Source organism: Rhinopithecus roxellana, chromosome 19, assembly GCF_007565055.1.
Source record: "Rhinopithecus roxellana isolate Shanxi Qingling chromosome 19, ASM756505v1, whole genome shotgun sequence".
Lineage (NCBI taxonomy): Eukaryota > Metazoa > Chordata > Mammalia > Primates > Cercopithecidae > Rhinopithecus > Rhinopithecus roxellana.
The window spans coordinates 33953050-33976575 of record NC_044567.1 but is presented as its reverse complement, the minus strand read 5'-3'; the positions used below and the strand labels follow the sequence as shown (position 1 = coordinate 33976575).

General features: G+C 47.0%; 2 protein-coding genes across 8 annotated transcripts in view; both read left to right on the top strand.

The window, feature by feature from the left end:
* Positions 1-17977, top strand: part of ZNF286A (zinc finger protein 286A) — a 33489-nt gene extending 15512 nt beyond the window's left edge. For 5 of the 7 annotated variants that reach the window (XM_010359703.2, XM_010359704.2, XM_030923252.1 and 2 more), the window contains one exon: positions 887-5612. In XM_010359703.2, coding sequence (XP_010358005.1) covers positions 887-2118 — 1232 coding nt within the window. In that variant the 3' untranslated portion in view covers positions 2119-5612. Of the gene's footprint in view, positions 1-886; positions 5613-8831; positions 9422-17952 lie in introns of those variants that run through there. The other 2 variants (XM_030923254.1, XM_030923253.1) reach the window with 2 other exon arrangements.
* On the top strand, positions 2030-23012 carry LOC104659614 (TBC1 domain family member 28-like). The gene is made up of 8 exons (XM_030923258.1): positions 2030-2137; positions 17953-18028; positions 18204-18286; positions 20090-20129; positions 20603-20683; positions 20883-20990; positions 21318-21427; positions 22688-23012. Coding segments are annotated over exons 1-8 (600 nt in total). The 5' UTR covers positions 2030-2135; the 3' UTR covers positions 22788-23012.
* Positions 23013-23526: the final 514 nt, after the last annotated feature.

The following is a 23526-nucleotide window of genomic DNA, read 5'->3' as shown; positions in this document are numbered from 1 at the left end:
ATAGGTACAAATTTTTATTGGTTTTCCATTTATCCTTTTTATCCTTTTTTTGTTGTTTTGTAAAATGTAAGCAAATAGTATATGTATTTGTACCCCCTTTTTTTCTTTATAAAACAGTAGGAAACTGTGCATACTTATTTATATCTTGCTTTTTCTTTTTAAACTTAATATATCCTGGTGGTCACGTTATAGCAATATGTAAAGATCTTTGTCATTTTTTAAGGAGTTGCATGGTACTCCATTGTACGTATCCACTGTATGTTCAATCATTTCTATATAGTAGGATATGTGAGATGTTATCAGTCTTTTGCTACCTCAATTAGTGCTTCAACAAAGCCTTGTGCATATGTCATGTATTTGTCATTATGCCTTTGGGAGATCATAGGAGGTTTTTGATCAGTGAAATGTTACAAAAGCGTTGTTAGGAAGATTAAACTGGCAATGGAATACATATTTGGATGTAAGTAGGATGGGAATAGTGAAAATTTAGAAGCCGTAACTGTGCTCTACACTAAGATGGTTGTGTGCCTAGAAATTTATCACAACAAGTAGGTATTCTATAAAAAGTTATTTCTTCCCATCCTGATCTGTGTATGCATTGCCTGCTCATCTGTGGATATATTGCTTCATCGGCATCTCTACTCTTATATTTCTTGTCATCTTTCCCCTCTTCTGACTCTCCTGGATAGGATGTACTCATTTTCTCTGCATATTCTGAACATTTGTTTCCCTCCATTTGTTTCTCTTTGCAAATCATCTAAAAGAGTCAAATCCACTTGCTTCTTGAAGGCATGCTTTTCACTTTCATTAACTCTTACCTATTACAGAACTGCCTTTTTGTTGAGCACAGAAAACGAAGGAAATTTGCATTTCCAATGTCTTTCAGACGTGGAGACTAGACCACAGAGCAAGGATTCAACTTCAGTGCAAGATTTTTCCAAAGCAGAATCATGCAAAGTTGCAATAATAGACAGACTGACACGGAATAGTGTCTATAACTCCAACTTGGAAGCAGCTCTTGAATGTGAAAATTGGTTAGAGAGTCAGCCAGGAAATCAGGAGAGACATTTGAGAGAAATGTTCACTCACATGAATTCACTCTCTGAGGAAACAGACCATGAGCATCATGTATACTGGAAAAGCTTCAATCAGAAATCTGTCCTTATCACTGAAGACAGAGTTCCCAAAGGATCTTATGCCTTTCATACACTTGAAAAAAGGTTGAAACAAAAATCAAACTTAATGAAAAAGCAGAAAACTTACAAAGAGAAAAAACCTCATAAGTGTAATGATTGTGGTGAACTCTTCACCTACCATTCAGTGCTTATTCGACACCAGAGAGTCCATACTGGAGAGAAACCCTATACCTGCAATGAATGTGGGAAATCTTTTAGCCACAGAGCTAATTTAACTAAACACCAGAGAACTCATACTAGAATTCTCTTTGAATGCAGTGAATGCAAGAAAACCTTCACAGAAAGCTCATCCCTTGCAACACATCAGAGAATTCACGTTGGAGAGAGACCTTATGAATGCAATGAATGTGGGAAAGGTTTTAATCGAAGTACACATCTTGTGCAGCATCAGCTGATTCATACTGGAGTGAAGCCTTATGAATGTAATGAATGTGATAAAGCTTTTATTCATTCATCAGCACTCATTAAACATCAAAGAACTCATACTGGAGAGAAACCTTATAAATGTCAAGAATGTGGGAAAGCCTTTAGCCATTGCTCATCCCTAACTAAGCATCAGAGAGTTCATACTGGAGAAAAGCCATATGAATGCAGTGAATGTGGAAAAACTTTTAGTCAGAGCACACATCTTGTTCAACATCAGAGAATTCATACTGGAGAGAAACCCTATGAGTGTAATGAATGTGGGAAAACCTTCAGCCGGAGCTCCAATTTTGCTAAACATCAAAGAATTCATATTGGAAAGAAACCGTACAAATGTAGTGAGTGTGGAAAAGCCTTCATTCATTCATCAGCTCTTATTCAACATCAGAGAACTCATACCGGAGAGAAACCCTTTAGATGTAATGAGTGTGGGAAAAGCTTTAAGTGCAGTTCATCTCTCATCAGACATCAAAGAGTTCACACTGAAGAGCAACCCTGAAAAATTAATGTGAAGAAATGTAAGTTGGTTTTATCACTATATTAAATACTTGTGTGTTTAGGTGGAAGATCCATCCATAATATGCATGTGAGGACCAATTCTGTATGCATCTAATTTCATTTGTGTAATACATACTTTTGAGCCATAGGCAGGTTCCTTATGTCCATTAATTTGATCATTATGACATGTAGCCAGCAATTTCAAAATTTTAATCTCCAACCTCCCAAATAGCTATTTGTGGAAATTCAAGAAGTCCCTGAGAGTGGGTAGCAGTACAAACGTTGTGAAATTCAGTTTTCCCCTCTCTTGGTTATGTCAGAGCTTTGTTGTAAGCCTCTTGCTTTGTAAGGGAATTCTCATTGGGTAGGTTAGGCTGAGGGCTTATATCCTTATCATCAGGAAGACACAATGTTGTTATTTATTACTCTTTGAGTCCCAAGTTGAGATCTAGATACACATATGGTACAATTCCTCTAGAGTGTCATTTCTTTTATATTATCCATAAAAACCAAAAAGGCCGCGTTGAAAGTCCTTAGCATTCCCTTCCCCCCTCAACAAGCTGCTGTCTAATTTGATGGCTATAACTAGGCTATATAATATTTACAGACAATTCTAAGTTATGTTCACATGGATTATGTTCATTGATTTTTTTTTTTTTTTTTTTTTTTGAGATGGAGTCTTGCTCTGCAGCCCCATCTGGAGTGCAGTGGCGCGATCTCAGCTCACTGCAACCTCCACCTCCCAGGTTCATGCCATTCTCCTGTCTCAGCCTCCCGAGTAGCTGGGACTACAGGCACATGCCACTACACCCGGCTAATGTTTTTTGTATTTTTAGTAGAGACAGGGTTTCACTGTGTTAGCCAGGATGGTCTTGATCTCCTGACCTCATGATCTGCCTGCCTTGGCCTCCCAAAGTGATGGGATTACAGGCATGAGCCACCGCGCCTGGCATCATCATTGATTTATATCATTGTTATCCCTCTACTGTGGAGACCTTCTTTCATTTTCCTTTTCCCTGGGAGTTTATGTGAAGTAGCAGATAGGTCAAAATCTTAACGGTGGTTGTTGATCAAGTCCCTCCTTTTTTATCCTTGGCACTGAATGAATCCTTGGTTTTCTATAATCAAAGGGTCAGGGAGACTTCCTTTGTCTACATTATTCAGCTTTCTGTAAGCTATGCTGTGTCCATTTGAGAAAAAGCCCTAGGGATATTGAGGGTCTGAGAAGTTGAGTGGCTCAGTGTGTTATTATATTTAGGGTCTCAGTAAAGAAGAATTGAAGCAACTGTGAGACACAGGGCATACTTCCCTGTATAAGTGGAAAACAGGTACAGAAAATAGCTCACAAGATAGTCCTCAACTGACTTGCTTGAGGATAAGCAGCTTCCCTTCATGAAGAAGTTGCCATTTCTCAGGCCTTCATATTTACCTACTTTTTGTTATTGTCTTCTGTATTAGTTCAGTCTCACACTGCTATGAAGAAATGCCTGAGACTGAACTTAAAAAAGGTTTAATTGGCTCATACTTCCATGGGCTGTACAGGAAGTGCAACTGGGGAGGTCTCAGGGAGCTTTTACTCATGACAAAAGGCAAAGCCAGAGCAGGTATCTTCACAGGGCAGGAGCAGGAGGAAGAGAGAGAGGGGAAGTGCTACACACTTTTTAAACAACCAAATCTCATGAGAACTCTATCACGAGACAGCACTAGGGGGATGGTGCTAAATCATTCATGAGAGACTACCTGCATGGTCCAGTAACCCTGCACCAGGCCCTACCTCCAACATTGGGGATTACAATTCAACATGCGATTTGGGTGGGGATACAAACCTAAACCATATCATTACTCAAAAAAAAAAAAAAAAAAAAGAAAGAAAACAGGAAAAGGAACTCACCTCTTTTACCATCTTAGTATTTAGTACTAATGGTTTAGAGCAGGAATTGACAAACTGTGGCCTGGACTCATCGACCAACTCTGACCCACCACGTTTCTCAGAAGAAAATTTTATTGGAACTCAGCCACACTTACTCATTTACGTGTTGTCCTTGACTGCTTTTGTGTCCAGTGTCAGAGCTGAGTAGCTGCAGTGGAGGTTGTGCCTTTGCGCTTTAATATCACAAACAGAGCAGCTTATAAACACCAGAAATTTACTTCTCACAGTTTTGGAGACTGGGAAGTCCAAGATCAAGATGTCAACATATTTAGGGTATAGGGGAGGTCTGCTTCTTGGTTAATAGAAAGCACCTTTCACCGTGTCTTCACGTGATAGAAGGGGAGAGTTCTGGTATCTTCAGCCCCTTATAAGGGCACTAATCCCATTCATGAGAGCTCCACCCTCATGACCTAATCACCTCCAAAAGGCCCCATTTTGTAATACCATCAATGAAGTTTCATTATATGACTTTGGTGGGGATATAGCCCATAGTAGGTTGTATGTCCCTGAAAGCCTGAAATATTTACTATTTGGCTCTTTACAGAAAATATTTGCTTGGCCCCTGTTGTAGAGCATTCATCAAGAAATGGGATAAAGGGTTTAAACCAGTCAGAGAAATTAGGTGGAATGGAAAAGTTGAACTTACTGAGAGTTCATAGGGGTCAGAAAAATAAAAGAGATGGGAAATGATGTATCAAAATACTCCTACCTCTAGGATGTTACTATATATTGTCAGGAGAATTCAAGTTATTGAAACTTACCAAATTCTTGAGTGAAAATAAATTCATTTGAGGGCCAAAATTTGACTAAGGAAAGAAGACCAACATGGGCTTTTCAAAGTTGAGTTTGAATTCTGCCACCCCCACTAAGCAGTCATGTAAGTTTGAAAAACTCCCTACTCTGAGTCTCAGTTTCTTTATCTGTATTAGGTTTCAACAAAGGGAATAAATCATCAGCTTCTCATAAAGTTGTCATAAGGATTAAATAAGACAATGCATATAAAGGAACTGGCAGACAATAAATGTAGAGTCCCCCACTCCTGCTTGGTGCTCTCTTTCTCTCTCCTTCTCTACATAGAGAAGTGCTGGAGCATCTGTCAGTAGAAGTTACTTAAGGGTGGCTGTGTCTTCCCCATCTTTTGTTTACCCATGAAGAACTGTGACCATCCTGTTCTCTGGCTTATCATAAAGATGGGACTTGACTTCTTTCTGCTCTTGCTTCCATCTGGTGCTGTTCTCTACACAGCCTCCTTGAGACCATCCAGAACCTTCTTTTTTCCTACTTCATATCACTTAACCAGTAGCTATCTGGGATGGTTCCAGAGGCTGAAGTTTGCAGTTGAGTAACCTTTTAAATAGTGTTAAGGGACTTGGGATCTCTGGCCCTTTGCGTTTCAGTATTTGTCCTTTTTATGCCTGATGTTTAACCTGCCACATGTTTGTACTGCAATGTGAATCTTGGAAATTTTAATGTTATGCATTTCAATTTTTTTGGTTATTTGTAACCTAAATGTGCTCTTATTGGCTCACTTGTCAATAAAGATGTTTTATATGTATTGTCAGAAACTTTTATAAATTGCTTTTAAATTCTTCCCTTTTAAAAAGGTAATTGCTTTTAAATTACCAAAGGTCCTTCCCTTTGGTAATGAAGGACCAACCAAAAAATATCTCCATATCGTTCAGAATACCAGTCCCATTTCTAGCTGTTCATCTGGCTTCACAACTTCTGGAGTGATGGAATGGGAGATACCCTCAGCAGCCCAAGTATCTACAAGAAGGTTAAGGAGTAGAAGACAGTTCCTAACAAGTAGTGCTGAGTCCCCAGGCCAGGTATAGGTACCACTCAGTAGGGCTAATTGGGGTGAAAGGGAGGGAAGAACTTCGTATAAAAAGCACAGTTAAAATTAGGCAAAATGGGCCAGGCACAGTGACTCAAGCCTGTAATCCCAGAACTTTGGGAGGCCAAGGGAGGTAGATCACCTGAGGTCAGGAGCCAAGATCATGTCACTGTACTCCAGTCTGGGTGACAGCCTGGGTGACAGAGCAAGACAACATCTCAAAAACAAAACAAAAAAAACCTAAGAAAGTATTTCCAACATTGATTTCATAGAGTTTCTGTGAGGGTTATGTTAAATTATATATGTGAAAGGGCTTTGTTGCACATTGCTGAGCTGTGTTTTGGTGATAATTTTCTATTCTTTGATGCCAGGTTCTGGTATGCAAAAAGCATGGACCTCTCACGAGGGTGCCAGTTCTTAATGCTAACTTGTGCTACCTGTCCTTTGTGACCTGTCAGGGAGTCTTTGTTCATCAGTAGTCATTTAGGGACCCGATATGCTATAGGGCAGCCACCACCATAAATATTTCTTCTGCCATATCAACATAATTTTGTGTATGGTTGATTCAGTTCCTAATCTTGTGACCTATGCATCTCATGTTTTAGTGACTCAAACCTGCTGGGTTATCCAGGACTGTAATTTTTTTTTTTTCCAGAGACAGAGTCTTGCTCTGTCTAGGCTGGAGTGCAGTGGCGCAATCTCGACTCATTGCGTGCTCCGCCTCCCAGGTTCACGCCATTCTCCTGCCTCAGCCTCCCGAGTAGCTGGGACTACAGGTGCCTGCCACCATGCCCGGCTAATTTTTTGTATTTTTAGTAGAGACGGGGTTTCACCATGCTAGCCAGGATGGTCTTTATCTCCTGACCTCGTGATCCGCCCGCCTCAGCCTCCCAAAGTGCTGAGATTACAGACGTGAGCCACCGCTCCCAGCCCAGGACTGTAATTTTTAAAAACCCATGGTAAGATCTGGCTTCAGATATGACTGGATTCAGATATTCAGAAGATATCATCAGATCATTCTCTTGCTATCTCAGCACCATTTAATTCTATCTGAATTTATAAATAACGATTTATAATTTATTATAATTATCAGAATGAAGGACAGTAAAATCCTTTATTGGAGTATAACACATGATTATTCCAAAGAGGAGTTGATCAGTGTTCCCCTGAGAGTAAGAATGCATTATATACAGTGTGGACATCTCCAGGACCTTCTAAACATAAGTATATAGTTTCTGAAACATTTATTTTAGTAACATATCTGTACAAAATTAAACTAGGGAAGGTTTCCCTTCTCTTTGATCTGACACCTCTTCCCATAAACAGAGCAGCTCTTACAATCATTTTGAACTAATTAATAACTATAGGACATACCAAACAAACCCAAGTATTTCTTACATTTTCCTGTTTATGAGTGCCATATCATAGGCTCCAAGATAAGGGTCTGTTTTGACTTTGTTCATTTATGTAAATATAAATGTGTGTGTGTGTGTGTGTGTGTGTGTATAATGAAAAGCAGAACAAAGCACAAAATTGTAGTTCTGATGAGAGACAATTTCTACTATTTGGGCAGATTACACAGAAGGTAAAAAATGATCTTTCCCTTTCTCTTATTGAACAAACTATCACTTAAGCAAAGATAACCAAAGTTGAATCTTTTTAAATATAATATTTTGAATTAAAGATTTTACAAAGATTTTAATGAAGAAACCCATCAAAATCAAGCCAACTTTTGTCCAAATTTTAATATATTTTATTTCTTCTTTTCAGTATTCGCAGCTATTATAAAGCACAAGTAAAGTTCACTTTCCCCAAACCTTCCAAAACTTACAGATTCCTCTCCAGTTTTGTGCTTTACTATCTTTCGCATGCTGCAATAACCACACATTTCACTCTAAGAGAAAAATAGTCCTGTTTTCTCTGGATAAACAAAAACATCACATTTTCTTTTTACATGTTTAGTGATCCCCAAGACCACCCCCAGGTTCAATGATTCACTAGAAGGATCCACAGGACTCAGCATGTTGTCATTTTCTATCAGGGAAGCTCAGTAGAGATTCAATTCAAAGGTTTGTACTGGGTGCTGGTCACATAGGCACTCTCTGTGTAGCATGTACCAAAACTCCAGATTTCCAGGAGGAAAGCAGGTGTTCAGCATAAACTGCATTGTTTTTACAGACAGTTTAGGAGCAGTGATTCACTTTAATTCCAGAATTAGGGGAAATGATCCCAAAGTTATAGTTCCCAGATACCAGCCATGGCCAACCTTGTAGGCAAGTCTTTCTAAAGATAGCAGGCTCGGACTTGCTATGTTAACTTTTCTGCACAGTTTCGTTGACACTATTGTTTTCATACAGCCTCCCAGCCACTCATATTAATCACAAATTTGCTAACCAAAGAAATTAATTGGGATGTAGATAATCAGAACTCTCTACATTGACAGGCAACTTAGCAGATGAGCAAAACTCACAAACATATAAAATGACCTCCTGCAGCCACATATCCCTTTTACACCTTCTTAACACACACATTTCCTAGCTCTGTCTACTGAAAGGGGCTAAAAGCAATGACACCTCAGTTGCCATGAGCCCAGATCTTGGTTTCTGACATTGTTCTCTACTAAAAGGAACCAAGGCTCCTCAGAAAAATGGCTGATTGCAGGTCTAAGGGAAGGAAACTCCAAGAAGATCCTGGAACATCTTATTCCGGAAAAAAAAAAAAAAAAATAGTACTCAAAAAAATGATGAGGGTAGGTCACAAAGACACAGGAAGTAGCCCTCACTGACTAAATCCGGAACAATTTGAGCAGCAAAACAAGAAAATGAATTGTAAACCAATGAAAAAGTAGTAGTCCTTGCGTTCACATTGATAATAAGTAAATAAATGAGCAATAACACTGATAATAAGTAAATAAATGAGCGATAACAGAGGACCCTTGCTTTCGCAGAATACCCTATGCCAACGAGTGAATGCGAAGGGAATGTTGGTGCTGGAAAACTATCATTTTGTAGCCATAACAGTAAAGACTGATTCAAGCAAGAATCATCAATGGATGCTAAATCTAAGGGGAAATTTTGATGAGGAACAGGATATTTGCATAGAATTGAAGTATCTTTTCCAGAGATTGTTATGATTAGCAATTGCAAGGCAAAAACATAATTGCGGAAGAACTGGGAAAAACTTTGATTACATGATCAAAATTAATATAATGAGTAAGCGGCACATGGACATTGTGTGCCTTAGATGTGATGCCATGAGAAGGACATAACATAATGTGTATACTATTCTGGCTGGGAATGCATAACGAATCTAATCATGAGGAAATATTTGACAGACTTCAAAATGAGGACTATTAAAAGGACTGCATTCTTCAAAAATATTAATGTCACACAAGTCAAGGAAAAGCTGAATAACTGTTCCAAATTAAAAGAGACTAAAGCATCATGACAACCAAATACAATACAGGATCTTCGACTAGGTCTTGTGTGAGAGAAAATCTCCTAAAAACATTATTGGTTCAATTTTTCAAAACTGAAATACAAGCAATAGAATAGATTAAAGTAATATACTGATGTTAAATTTACTGCAATTGATAGCTATATCATGGTTGTGTAAAGTATTAATATCCTCATTATTGAGAAATGCATATTGAAGTATTTAGAGATAAAGAAGAGTAATGTACGAAATTTACTCTCAAATGATTCAAGAAAAATTTGTATATAGAAAGAGCAAATGATAAAACAAGCAGAATTAAATGTTAACAGTGTGTCAGTCTAAGAAGAACCTGGCTATCCTTTGTAATGCTATTGCAATCTTTGTGTAAGTTTCAGGTTACTTCCAAATTAAAACAAAATTAAGTGAACACATATATTGACCCAAAGTTAGACCCATTCTGTAACATAAAAATACAAGGCAAAAATATATATAATACCACTATGTTAAAAGACCCTTTTTTCTATCTTACCTAAAACTTAACGTCTCCAATGATTGACTATCCATTAATAAGCTTTTTTTTTTTTTTTTTTTTTTTTTTTTTTTTTTGAGACAGAGTCTTGCGCCGTAGTCCAGGCTGGACTGCAGTGGTGCGATCTCAGCTTACTGCAACCTCCACCTCCTAGGTTCAAGCGATTCTCCTGCCTCAGCCTCCCGAGTAGCTGGGATTACAGGCGCCCACCACCACAGCCAGCTAATTTTTTTGTATTTTTAGTAGAGACAGGGTTTCACCCTGTTAGCCAGGATGGTCTCAATCTCCTGCCCTTGTGATCTGCCGGCCTCAGCCTCCCAAAGTGCTAGGATTACAGGTGTGAGTCACCACGCCCGGCTTAATAAGCTCTTTTTTAATTTTTTTTTTTTTTTTTTTTTTTGAGGCGGAGTCACCCAGCTGGAGTGCAGTGGCGCGATCTCGGCTCGCTGCAAGCTCCACCTTCTGGGCTCACGCCATTCTCCTGCCTCAGCCTCCCAAGTAGCTGGGACTACAGGCGCCCGCCACCACGCCTGGCTAATTCTTTTGTAGTTTTTAGCAGAGATGGGGTTTCACTGTGTTAGCCACAGTGGTCTGGATCTGACCTCGTGAACAGCCCACCTCAGCCTCCCACAATGCTGGGATTACAGGCGTGAGCCACCGTGCCCAACCAAGATCTTTCATAGAGAAGATATTTCCACCTTTAACTGACAAAAACCCCAAAAACTTATGTCAATAATTTATTTTTAAAAACTTCTCAAAGATCATTTAAAAAGATTGATACCACAGTAGAAAAAGTATAAAAAATTGCATAGACCCCTGAAAATATGATTATATACATTCTCTTTTTTGTTTTGTGTTTTTGAGACTGAGTTTCACTCTTGAAGCACAGGCTGGAGTGAAATGACGCAATCTTGGCTCACTGCAACCTCTGCCTCCTGGGTTCAAGCGATTCTCCTGCCTCAGCCTCTGAGTAGCTGGGATTACAGGCATGTGCCACCACGCCCGGCTAATTTCTTTTCTTTTTTGGTCTTTTTTTTTTTTTTTGAGATGGAGTTTCGCTCTTGTCCCCCAGGCTGGAGTGCAATGGCACTCATGTTCTTGGCTCACTGCAACATCTGCCTCCCCGTTTCAAGCAATTCTCCCGTCTCCACCTCCCACGTAGCTGGGATTACAGGCGCCTGCCACCATGACAAGCTAATTTTTTTGTGTTTTTAGTAGGTTTCATCATGTTAGCCAGGCTAGTCTTGAACTCCAGACCTCAAGTGATCCGCCCACCTCGGCCTCCCAAAGTACTGGGATTACAAGCATGAGCCACCGTGCACAGCCTGATTATATACATTTTCAATAAACATTTATGAAAATGGTCTCAGGCCTTTTAATAATCAGAAAACCAAAATAAATAAAAACAAAATAACATTATCCACTAACCAGATTATATAAAAGAAAGACTGACAAAATCAAGTGTTGGAAAGGACATCTAATTAGAACTCAAACTTGTAGTTGGGTTATATATTAGTCAAAAAAGTCTTTGGAATTAAAATTTAATTGATAAATTGTATGTATTTGTGCTGTACCACATTTTACATATATATACATACATACACACACACACACAGACACACATTGTAAAATAGCTAAATCTGTGTGTATATATATATAGGCACAGACATACGTTGTAGAATGGCTAAATCAAGCTATCTAGCATATCGGTTACCTCAGATACTTATCTTGTGTGTGTGTGTGTGTGTGTGTGTGTGTGTGTTGAGAACATTTAAAATCTGCTGTCTCAACAATTTCAAGTATTACCACATTGTTATTAACTGTAGTCAACATGTTGTACAACAGAGCTCTTGAGCTTTTCCTCCTAGCTGAAATTTTTAGTGACATGCATTGCATTTGAACGTATGCAGTTACTATGACCAAGCTATTTTATTTGTAAGTCTGTACTTAACTAAAATATCTATGCATGTGTACCAAGATAAATTAACAAGAATGTTCATAGTGGCTTTATTGCTAATAGTCCCAAAATGGAAACAAACCAATGTCCATCAACAGTAGAATTGACAGATGTGCCATATTCATACAGAGCACTACCAAGCAGGGAAAAGAAATGAACTGCTTGGGCCGGGGACGGTGGCTCATGCCTGTAATCCCAGCACTTTGGGAGGCCAAGGCGGATGGATCACGAGAACAGGAGAGGGAGACCATCCTGGCTAACACAGTGAAACCCCATCTCTACTATAAATACAAAAAAAATTAGCCGGGCCTGGTGGTGGGCGCCTGTAGTCCCAGCTACTTGGGAGACTGAAGCAGGAGAATGGCGTGAACCTGGGAGGCAGAGCTTGCAGTGAGCCGAGATTGCGCCACTGCACTCCAGCCTGGCTGACAGAGCGAAACTCCGTCTCAAAAGAAAAGAACTGCTTCATGAAACCACCTGAAGGAGTGTCACAAATGTAATGCTGGGCCAAAGAAGCCACACACAAAACCATTCCTACCGAATGGCCCTCCATGCATCCATTTATGAAACAGGCAACACTAACTGGGGCTGCTAAAAACCAGGTGACTCTTCGCTTTGGCAAGACAGATGGGCAGTGGTTAGGGAGCAGACCTTCAGGAGAGGGATTGCCAGATTGTTATTGGGTAGTAGAATAGTAGGATTCCTGTGTATATTATACTTGAGTAAATGTATTTGAATTCATTTTTGCCATTAGGACAAATAATGTAAATCATAATAAATCTTTGCAATTTTAATATTATTTCTAGTTGATGAAAAATGTCACCCGAAGGATTCCACACTTGGGTATTTCAATATAGAACTTATGTGTGCAAATATATATTTCTAGAAATCCAAAACTAATTCATGTCATTTGAGTGTCAAAAAGCACAGTTGTGTTTACAATTTGCTCTCTAATCTTTTACTTGAAATTAAGCTATCCACATCCATCAATGAAACGGCTTTCACAGAAGAGTCCAATCCATGGCATAAATGACAGGAACTTTAGAAAAGTCATTTCTTCTTATTTATGTAAACACATGAAATTTCTTAGGAACACAGACCAACAAACTCTCAGTTTAGTGTTGCTTTCATTGCTTTCTGTAGTCTTGTTACCAGAGAAGATTTTTATGTTCCAGAATTGCACAGAGGGAAGAACTGCCTGTTATGGTTACCACTGTGGCCATTGAGAAAGGCACATGATTCCTAGGATCCCAGCAATGACCCTCCCTGGAGGTGATGGGAATTAAGAGACCTGCTATGGAAATTGTGAGGGCGGAGTACACAGTCTCTACAAAGCTTTCTCTGTGTCTGGTACTTGAAGTCCACAGGCAGTAAAAAAGGGAAGATTACAGAACAGGCAAGGAGGAATTCCATGAGCAAGTGCTGGAACCCTATAAAAATAAAGTGAAACCCATGTTCATGAAGCTAAACACAGGCCAGTAACCCAGCAGTCAGAGAAACTAAAGGAAAAATCCCGGGAAAGGCAGAGCAATTACAGGCTTAGCTGCTGTTTCATGCCAATGAGATAAGTCAACAGATCAGCAACAAGTTTGTGTGTGTGTGTGTGCATGTGGACACTTGCTACAAAATTCAATTCATTTTATTCCAGTATGTGAGTGTGCACATGTGTGCACTCCTGTTGACCCAGTTTCTGCTCTGTGGCCAGGTCGGTGACCCTGGACAACCCTCAGTGACGTCTGAAGGGATGGAGCACAGCCCCTGCTGTTGGGCATTGCACTGTGTGATGCCATCCTTGGGACCCCCTCAGGGTGATGGAACCCAATAGGCTTCCTTAGGCTTTCCTTTCAGATGGACATGAAATAGATGACGCCCTATTGTCATTTTGTTTTCTTTCTTTCCATGGATTCTGTGACCATCTTCCTCTCCTCATCGACTCTGCAAGAAGGGGATTCCTGGTGGGGGAAGGGTAACTGGTGAGAAATGAGGTACCAGGAAATTAGCAAAGGGTCTTCTGGTCATCTGGGGACAGTTCTCATGCGGTCCCCAGCCTAGTCTCAAGGGTTCTGGGCCGGTCACCCTGCAGCCTCGGTGCTGTGCCTAGGAAGAACCCTGGGAGACCCAGCAAAATGGGGTGCCTGGTCTGAAAAATGTCCCCCCGTTCCTCTGGCTCTGTGGCTCAGGAATAGGCTGAGATATCATGTCCAGGCAGTGCCAGGCCATCTCATTACCCCCTTTGAGGTGAGCCCAGAGGGCTTTTGGGGGCAAGTGTGAAGGTGGGCACCCAGAGGCTGAGGCCAACTGTCCCTCCGTGTCCTGGAGGAAGGGCCTGACCAAGAAGACCCCCTAGGGCATGGCCTGTGGGTGCTGATGCGGGAAAGGGAGGTCTGTGGACTGAGGGAGGAGTCATTGGCAGGGGACATTGAGCACCGCAGCTCAGGGTTCTGCTCAGTGGGGGACTGGTCAGTGGGAACCTGGTCAGTGGGGGCCTGGTCAGTGGGGGTCTGGCTGGCATAGCCTGGCCAGGTGGCTGCTAGGTGACTTCAGGCAGGATTTGTCCTTGGAGCCTCCTTGCTGCCATCTGTAGTGGGAATGAGTCATGGCACTCCAGAGGGCTGCTGGGAAGAGGAGGTGAGCAGGTGTGTGGAATCCAGCTCTGCCAAACAGATTTAGTACTTTATAGCCTAGCTGAGTCCCTTGCTAGGGAGGGGATCTGCCCTTTGCCTTTTGCCCCCAACCGTCAACCTTCTGCCCCCTATCCTCCATCTGCAATGCCAGGACTGCCCTGGATGGGGAGATCTGAGTTTAGGGAACACTGTGGATGCTCTGACGATGGCCATGGGTCCTGAGGCAGGAGACAGTGACAAGGGTGACCCAATGTCTTGGGTGCAATAAGAGTGGGGCAGCCAGGCCCAGCCAGAGCAGTGACAAACACATGCACACGTGTTCACCCACATACACGTGCCTGCTCACATGCACAAACTGCACACACGCACGTTGACACGTCAGAGGGTGGAGGGTGCTGACTCTGTGCCCTGCTGACCCAGGCAGGGGCCCATTGTAATGGGTGTCATGACCCCACAATATCACTGGTGCTGAGCACTTGCCCACCTGTCTGCCTGCCCTCTCTGTGTCTGGAGCTCTTGCAGACAAGACATAGACGTGTTTGGTTCTCAGAAGAGGAAGTTTTGCTAAGTAAGACACAGCTGACTCAACCAACTCAAGTGAGTTTGACCTGCTCTGTTCCCTCCCTGCTGACCTGGGGACAGTCACTACCTGGTGGGCAGTGCTAGCCTCTGGGCAGGTGTCGAGGAGGATCATCCCTGAGCACTCACCGGGTGCCTGTTCTGGACTGACCTGGTGGAATCTGTGGGGTGGGTGCTGTCCCCCAATGTACCCATTCCACAGGTGAGATGTCTAGGGTCAGAGAGGTGGTGACTGGCCAAGGGACCGAGACGTGATCCTGGCCTGTGCTTTTAGCCCTGCCCTGTGCACGCCCTGACCTTTGTAGCCCTAGATTCCAAATCTGCCCAGGGTTTTCTGCCCCGTGATGGGACAGAGTCTGCCCATGGAAGAGCCCCTGGGATGGAACTCCTATGGGTAGGGTGGAGGGACGTGGTGCTCGGTCCAAGTTTGTGCCCTAAGCTGGGTCCCCACAGGAGTAGGTCTCACTAACTCAGACTTCACATGCAGTCACTAATGGTCATTGCGGGACCCACTGGACACATGGGGTCCCTTGTCTGGGAGGGAGTAGGGAGCCCTCTGCCTGTGGGCAGTTGTGGTAGGGGACCTTGAGCACTGCTGCTCTGGGGCCTGGGCAGGGGGGACCTGGGAAGTGGGGACCTGGTCAGGGAGGCCTGGTCGCTGGGGGACTGGTCAGTGAGGACATGGTCAGTAGAGAATTGGTCATCAGGGGCCTGGTCAGCAGAGGCTTGGCCACTGGGGCTTAGTCAATGAAAACCTGGTCAGTGGGGACATGGTCAGTTAGAGCCTGGTCATCAGGGGCCTGATCAGCGAGCACCTAGTCAGAAGGCCTAGTCGCTGGGAAAACGGTCAGTGAAAGCCTGGCCAGCAGGAGTCTGGTTAGTGGGGGGCTGGCCAGATGGTTGCTGAGTGACCTCAGGCATGGGGTTTGTCCTTAGAGCCTCCCTGCCTCCATCCGTAGCAGAAATGAGTCATGGCACCCAGGAAGGCTACTGGGAGGAGGTGAGATGTGTGGAATCCGACCCTGCCACTCACACCTAGCATTTTACAGTCTAGCTGAGTTCCCCCTAATGAGGGACCTTGCCCTGTGCCCTCTATCCCCTAGCCCCAATCTCTATCTTCAGGACTGCCCCAGGTAGGGAGGCCTGAGGTTGGGGAGGACCCATGGATGCTCTGATGCTGGCCACACGCCTCAAGGGAAGGTGGCACTGATGAGGACTTGGGTGCATATGTAAGTGGGACAGCCAGCCCCGGCCAGAGAGGCTACTTGTGCACACACATGTTCACCCACATAAACATGCATGCTCACCTGCACAAACATTTTGACACCTTGGGGGCTGGAGGACACTGACTCTGGGCCCTCTTGACCTGGGCAATGGCCCATTGTGATGGGTGTCATGACCCCACAATGTCACTGGTGCTTAGTGACTGCCCATCCACCCACCCGCCCATCTCTGTGTTGTGCAGCACTTGGACACAAGAAACACACAGGTGTCTGGTTCTATGCATAAACGACTTTTCTAAGTGAGAGACACAGCTGCCTCAGCAGACTCAGGTGAGTGACCTCTAGGCAGATGCCAAGGAGGGTCATCCCTGAGCACTCACCAGGTGCATGTTCTGCACTAAGTGGACCGTCCTCTCCTTTGTCCTCACAGTGACTCTGTGAGGTGGGTGCTGTCCCCAAATGTAGCCATTCCACAGGTGAGATGTGTAGAGTCAGAGAGGCGGTGACCGGCCCAGAGACCCAGATGTGACCCAGGCCGTGCACTCAACCCTACCCTTTGCTGTGCTGAACTTGAGCTTTGACCGCTGTGGCCTCCCTACTCTAGATTCCAAATCTTCCTGGAGTTCTGGACTTCAATGAGGCAGGGTCTGGTCCTGGAAGAGCCAGTGGGACAGAGCCCCTGTGGGTGGGGTGGAGGGTGCGATTCTTGGTCCAAGTCTGGGCCCTAGGCTGGGTCCCCACAGGAGGAGGGCTCACCAAATCAGACTTCAGGTGCGGTCACTGATGGTTGCTGGACCTACTGGACACATGGGGTCCTTCGTCTGGGAGTAGAGCGGGGATCCCTCTGCCCTCAGGCAGTTGTGGAAAACAAAGGAGCCCTGGAGGGCTGCCTGGAGAGTGACGATCGTCCCTTCTGGTCAAAGGGGCTTGGGGACTGGAACCCTCCCACAGCGTCCCATTCTATCTGATCCTCTAGAGGCCTTATCCTCCCTTTGCCCTGAGTATTCCTGGCAGGGACGGTCCCCCCGGGTGTTCTCTAGGACTTATGGCCCCAGAGTTCTCTTGTTCTTTCTTGATGACCCAGGAAAACGAAGTCCCCTCCTGTATTGACAGCTAGGAATTGTGGTGTCCGCCATCCTCCACCTGAGACAGGGTCTCCACGAGCAGAGGCTGCTCTGGAGTCAATAGATCATCTTTTCCTCAAACCAAACTGCTTGGCTGGTGGTGTTCCTGAAGCGGCTTCACTGGGCAGAGTGAGTGAGAATTGGGGCAGAATGAAGCAGTCACCAGATGTCTTGCTTCCTACAGAAAACTAAGTATCTTCCTGGTTTCTAAACGATCGTAAGAGACATCCGGTCCCTGACTCCACCTGCCTCCAGATGCCCAGAACAGCCCATTGTGGGCCCTTCACCCTTAACAAGTGGACATTGTTTGTCCTGCCAGGGCAGGTGTGTGTCCGCCTTGGGGTGTTCGGGGATTGATGGGCCTCTCTGTCCAGATCCCGTGTGCTCAAGTCCTCAGGAAGGAACACACCAGTGGTTGGAGGACTCCAGAGATCCAGTCAGGGGTGGGGCCACTTAGTCTGGCCCCTTGTCATCTGGGAGGGGTGGTGGAATGGGGCTCACCAGACTGGAGTGTGTCTGGCAGTGCAGTGGGTATGGTTCAGCTGTGCTCTGGAGATCTCGGGTGCGGCAGAGCCTTTGGATGACTTTGTCTTGCAGGATGGAGATGGATGAGGACCCGGATACCCTGCCTGCCCAGCGGCAAGGCAACATCATCATTACTAAGTATGAGCAGGTACAGGTTGGGCCGCTCCCTCAAGGGAGGTAGGACCTTGCCTCTCCCGCTGTGCCCTGGTCAGAGGGTCCTGGGCTCCCTAAGATCACCGGGTGGAGAGGGGCTGCCCACATCTCTGGGCCCCCCCATACCTCTCACCTTTCCCCCCCTTACCCTCGCCTCCTCTGGGTTTCAGGGACACCGAGCTGGGGCAGCAGTGGACATGGGGCATGAGCAGATCAACATCGGGAAATACGCTAATCACCTCGGGATTATGCAGTGAGTCCTCTGTGCCCCCGACCCCAGCCACCAATCTCACCTCAGGGATGGGTTTTGCTTTTAGAAAGAAAGGCCTCTCTGAAGTAGGACATGTCTCCCTGGCTGGGCCAACCTCCTCTCCAGGGTGAGAACTCTTCCAGGCTCTCCTGCAGGCCCAGCCCGTGGTCACGGTTAGGGCATAGCCTCATGACACATTTAGGGAGCTCGAGAGAGGGGGTCAGGACAGAGAGGGGACTCTCGGGGCAGGCCCATGGACTCTCAGCACTGTCGTCTCCAAGTAAGCTGGAGAGGAGGAGGCAGCCTGAGGATCTGGCCCTGTCCCCTTAGGGCCTGACTTGGTGAGATCTGAGGGTTGTGGCCACAGGACAAGGGGGCATCTGGCCTGGCCTGTGGGCAGTTGTATAGCAGATCTCTGAGGGCTCAGGGGGCTCAGCCAAGAGGAAGGGGCATGGGGACAGTGAGGGCCTTGGCCCTGGCCCTGATAGGTTGTGGAAGAAGAAGGGCAGGGCCCTGGACTTGGCTTCTCACGGAGGCCAGGGGGACAACAGAGCGAGCAGCTGAAGGCCCTGGGAGTAGTGCTGGGAAGGGACCTGCGCCTGGTAAGGGGAGCCCAGCCTGGAGCCAGCCCCTCAGGACTCACAGGATGGAGAGAGAGGAGCCTGGGGCAGGGGGGCGGGATGAGCCCATGAGACCTGCCACTTCTGGAACGCACCTGAACCAAGCCAGCCCAGAGTGGAGTTGACAGCCTGGGCAGGACAACAGATGGGGTGGGCAGGGAACAGTGGCTCATCTGGGACCCCTCAGTGGGGGGACTCAGTCAGTCCCCAAGGCTCTGCGTGGCCCTCCAGAGACTCTGCTTCCTGCTGGCTCAGTCAGCACTGTGCAAGGTGGATGGAGGGGCTGAGTCGGGGCAGACAGGACAGTAGGCGGAGGACAGGCAGGCATCCCATTTCCTGGTTTTTGCAGTGGCTGGGAGGAGGCTGAGGGCTGAAGGCCAATGACCCTGAGAGCCAGCTGAGGCTGCAGCGGGAGTGGTGGAGCCAGCCCTACTGCCTGCAGGGCCCTTGGTCACCCTTGTTGCCCTGGATGTCTCCCCAGCAGTGGCAGCCCAGTGAAACAGTGACCAAGGCATGGGTGTGGATGGATCTGGGAGGTCTCACTCAGAGGTTCTGACAGGACGGGGTCACGAAGGGCCAGGGTGGCCAGAGAGAGGGTCACAGTCTCTAGGCCAGGCAGGATGAGGGAAGATGGGGAGCAGGCAGGGTGAGCGGCCAGGATGCAGGGGAAGGCAGGTGCAAGCTGGGAGATCAGACCCTGCAAGGCCCATGGGGAATGTCAGATGGGATGGGCTCCAGGTGTGTCCTCAGGGCACCAGGCAGCGCTCAGGCCAGGCTCCCTGGACTCTGGTGGGTGATGTGGTCACTCCTAAGGCACTGCTGTCAGTCAGGGCTTGGCCGCCCACCCGGGGTGGCACCCATCCCCTCTCAGAACTGGACTTTCTCAGCATCCACAGAACATGTCACCTCCAGCCCTGGAGGAGCAGCCCCATTGCGCAGCCCGAGGCGCCCCACGGGCCCTGAGTGGCCGCTGCCAGAGCAGCCTCGAGCTCCCTTCTCTCCAGGGTCCCAGTGCCTCGCAGGTGTCAGATCCACAGGAAGGCCCTTGCCGTCCTTCTCTGTGTCTTCTCCCAGGCTGAGACTTAGGGTGGATGGGGATAGGCTGGTCCTTCCCCGGGGCCCTCTCAGGGACGGGGATGGCTCCTGGCCCGGCCAGGTCCTCAGCTCTGCCTGGGTTGCCTTACAGAGAGACGGAACTGCCCCCGATAAGAGCCCTGGAGGTGAAGGTAAGAGTCTGTGCCTGCTGCGTGGGAGGCTGCTCCAGGGACCAGGAATCGGGTGGTCAGTGAGGCAGAGGGGGTGGCCTATGGGCCTGTGTGGTAGTGAATGGGCCACAGCTGTCACTGGGAGGGGCGACCTTTCCTGCTTCACTCTGTTCCCATGAGGGCTTGACCAAAACCCAAACCAAGAACTGCAGTCCTGGCTCAGAGTCCACTGCCTGTTTGAACCAAGACCCCAGCGGAAGGCTGGACCTAACCCAAACTCGGGGCATTTATGGCCTGAGGATGGCTTGTTCTGGCATCACCAGTCCAGACTACCAGCTCTGGTTCCTTCAGAGGGTCTCAGCCCCCGGGGTCTGCCCTTTCCTGATTCCTTCAGGCTGGGTCTCTTCAGGGCCCCAAAGCCCTGGACCCAGCATCCATGGGCCACTGTCAGAGGCCTGGCAGCTCCGCTAACTCCATCATGGCTCATTTGACAGCAAAGACGCAAGGAAAGTAAACGTACCAACAAGTGGCTAAAGATGTTTGCAGACTGGCCAAAATATAGGAACACCAAGAAGGTAACATGGGGAGGGAGTGGCCCCCTGTGACAGCTCTCTGCAGAGCCAGGGGACAGGCACCCATGGCAGACCTGGCACTGTCTGCCTCAGTGGGTGGGTGGCACCCCGTCCTCACCATAGCACAGCAGGCCTGTCCGCCAGCTTTCCTCCGCGGAGTTGCCCTGTGTCCTGTCTCACTGGAGTGTTCTTCTGTCTGTAGCTGTCTCAAAGAGTATATAAAGGCATTCCCCTGGCGGTGCGGGGCCAGGCATGGTCACGTTTGCTAAATATTGACAAAATCAAGTCCCAGAACCCAGGCAAATATAAGGTAAGTCCCTCCCACACTCAGCCAGGGCAGGACAAACAAGCCAGGCTATAACAGGAGCCCAGTACTCCAGCTGGAGGGAATGTCGAGCCTGGGTTGGGGATGGAGGCTGTGGTCAAATGCACATCCTGGGCATAGATGGTAACTCAGGCACCACAGGTGTGCTGGGCTTTGTGACCCTCCCTGGCAAAAAGGAACTTTCTGCAGAAGGAAACCTTCCTCCCTTCCTTTCAGAAGTGCTGACTGTGGGATGACTGCCGTTAGGGGCAGGGAGTCTTTTGTCTGTTCTGAGGCTGCTTCCTCCTCTTGGCCCTGCTGGTCCTCCTACAGGCCATGAAGGAGAAGGGCAAGAGGTCCTCCAGAATCATCCACCGCATCCAGCTAGATGTCAGCAGCACCCTACAGAACCACATGATGTTCATACAAAGATTTGGAGTCAGGTAAGACCTATGGGGGCTGCAGGGGTACCAGGGAAGATGGGGGTAATCCAGAGGGATGAGGGCATACCCAGGGCAGACGCCAGGGTCACCCAGGAGGGGTGACAGAACAACCAAGGGCTCTCCTAGCCCAGGGAGCAGCCAGCACCATGGACTGAGCACCTCCCCGGCTATAAGCCCTGGGCCAGGCTGGGACGTTTAGGGCCAGAACCCAGGTGGCTCACAAGGAGATGGAAAGCAGAAAAAAAAAATCATGCAGATGGTGAAAAGTGCTCTCCATGACCCACAACTACCCAGAATAGGGACCCATGGGAAGGTGGCAAGATGGGTGCGCTTGGGAGCCTTCCCAGGCAACACTGACAGCCCAAAATACTAGAAAGGATGCGGGGCTCCGGAAACTCTCATCCCTGGCTGGTGGGAACGTGACAGGGCACAGCCACTTTGTAAGTCAGATGGGCTGTGACTCACAAAGTTCAGTGGCCTTGTACCACACATCCCCAAAGTGTGACAGATATTGACCACACTGATTTGAAAACTGAGGTTCAAGTAAAACCTGCATGCCACATTCACTGCTTGATTGTCACTCACACCCGGAGGCTACCGAGATGCTTTTCAACACGGGAACTTAGGAGGAAGGGGGTTCCACTCTTCAGAGAGAAACGACTCAGGGAGGAAAAGGAACGAACCCCTAATGCCCACAGGAACATGGGTGGATCTTAGATGTGTATTGCTGAGGGAATGACGCCAGACCCCACAGGCTACCACTGTGGGGTTCCAATTCATCGGCCATTCTGGAAAAGGGCAAACCATAGAGACAGAGAACAGGTCAGGATGGCCAGGGGCTGACAGAGCCAGGACACGCTGGCTGCAAAGGGGACATGCTGGGGACTTGGGAGGCTGAAGGAGCTGCTCTGGGAGGGGCTGCAGTGGTGGACGGGAGGCTCTGCACATTGGTTCAGAACCATGGAACTGCATGTCCCAAAGACTGGACTTCTGTGTGTGCAAACCGAGAAAAAGGGGAAGAAAAAATCAACCAGAGTGAAAATAATCACTGATCCAACTGTACACCTGTGATATTTGCATTGCAAGGAATGTGGATTTTACAGAAAAAAAATTCCTAAAAACTCAGGTGTTCTGAAGAGCTCACTGCTTATTTGGGGGATCATCTTATCCCAGAATTGTTTGCTGTCTGGGTTTGTAGAGAAAATGAAACTGACAGCACCTGCACAAAACAAACAAAATCCTCTTTTCCCTCTTTTCTAGGCAGCAGGAATTATGTGACATCCTTGTGGCCTATTCTGCATATAATCCTGTGAGTATTCCCGGGCAGCGATATTCCTGGGCCATGTACCCATATTCATAGGCATGGGTGTCTCCTGAGGGTGTCAGCACTTCTTGAAAATTCAGTGTTCGTGACCCACCAGCATGTAGTAGGCAGGACTCAAGCTCACTGCTGGCAGAAGAGGGTTGAAGCCTGGACTCCTGCTGTCACCTGGACCCAATCACCATGTCTCAGATGAAGAAATGACCTTCCCCTCCTGGTGTTGCCCCAAAGCCTAGGAGCTTGTCAGGGTCCTACGCAGGATGGTCCTCATAGGAGACAGGTTTGAGAAGTTGCTGAGGTGCCTGATGGGTCAGGCTCTTGTCACGAGATGAGTTTGCATCCTGAGGGAGCCTCTTCTTCACTGGAAACCTAGCAAGGATCCAATTTCCTCTTTGCCCGAACCCCATTGGAGCATAGCAGATAGGGAGGTGTGTCACCCAGGTGGCTGCTCCTGCTTGACCCCCACTTTCCAGACCATTCCAGGCAGGGAGAGCCACTGAGCTGACTGCATGAGCTGCCTACATGGAGGACCCAGCTGCCCTGTGTCTGGCAGGCAGCCTTTGGGCTGTTGCGGGACCTTTTGTGTGGTGGTCAGCGCCCTGCTGCCTGCCCTCGTGGTGGGTGCAGTTCAGAGGTGCTTCCCCAGGCCTGGCATAGTGGCCTCCCCAGCCTGCCCTTTCGGGCCATGTGAGCTTGGACGCTAGCTGCAGGAGTGCCCCCAGGCTCCTTGTCAACTGAGTTGTGCGTGATCTGCCCAGTCCTCATGCCCAGTGCCAGG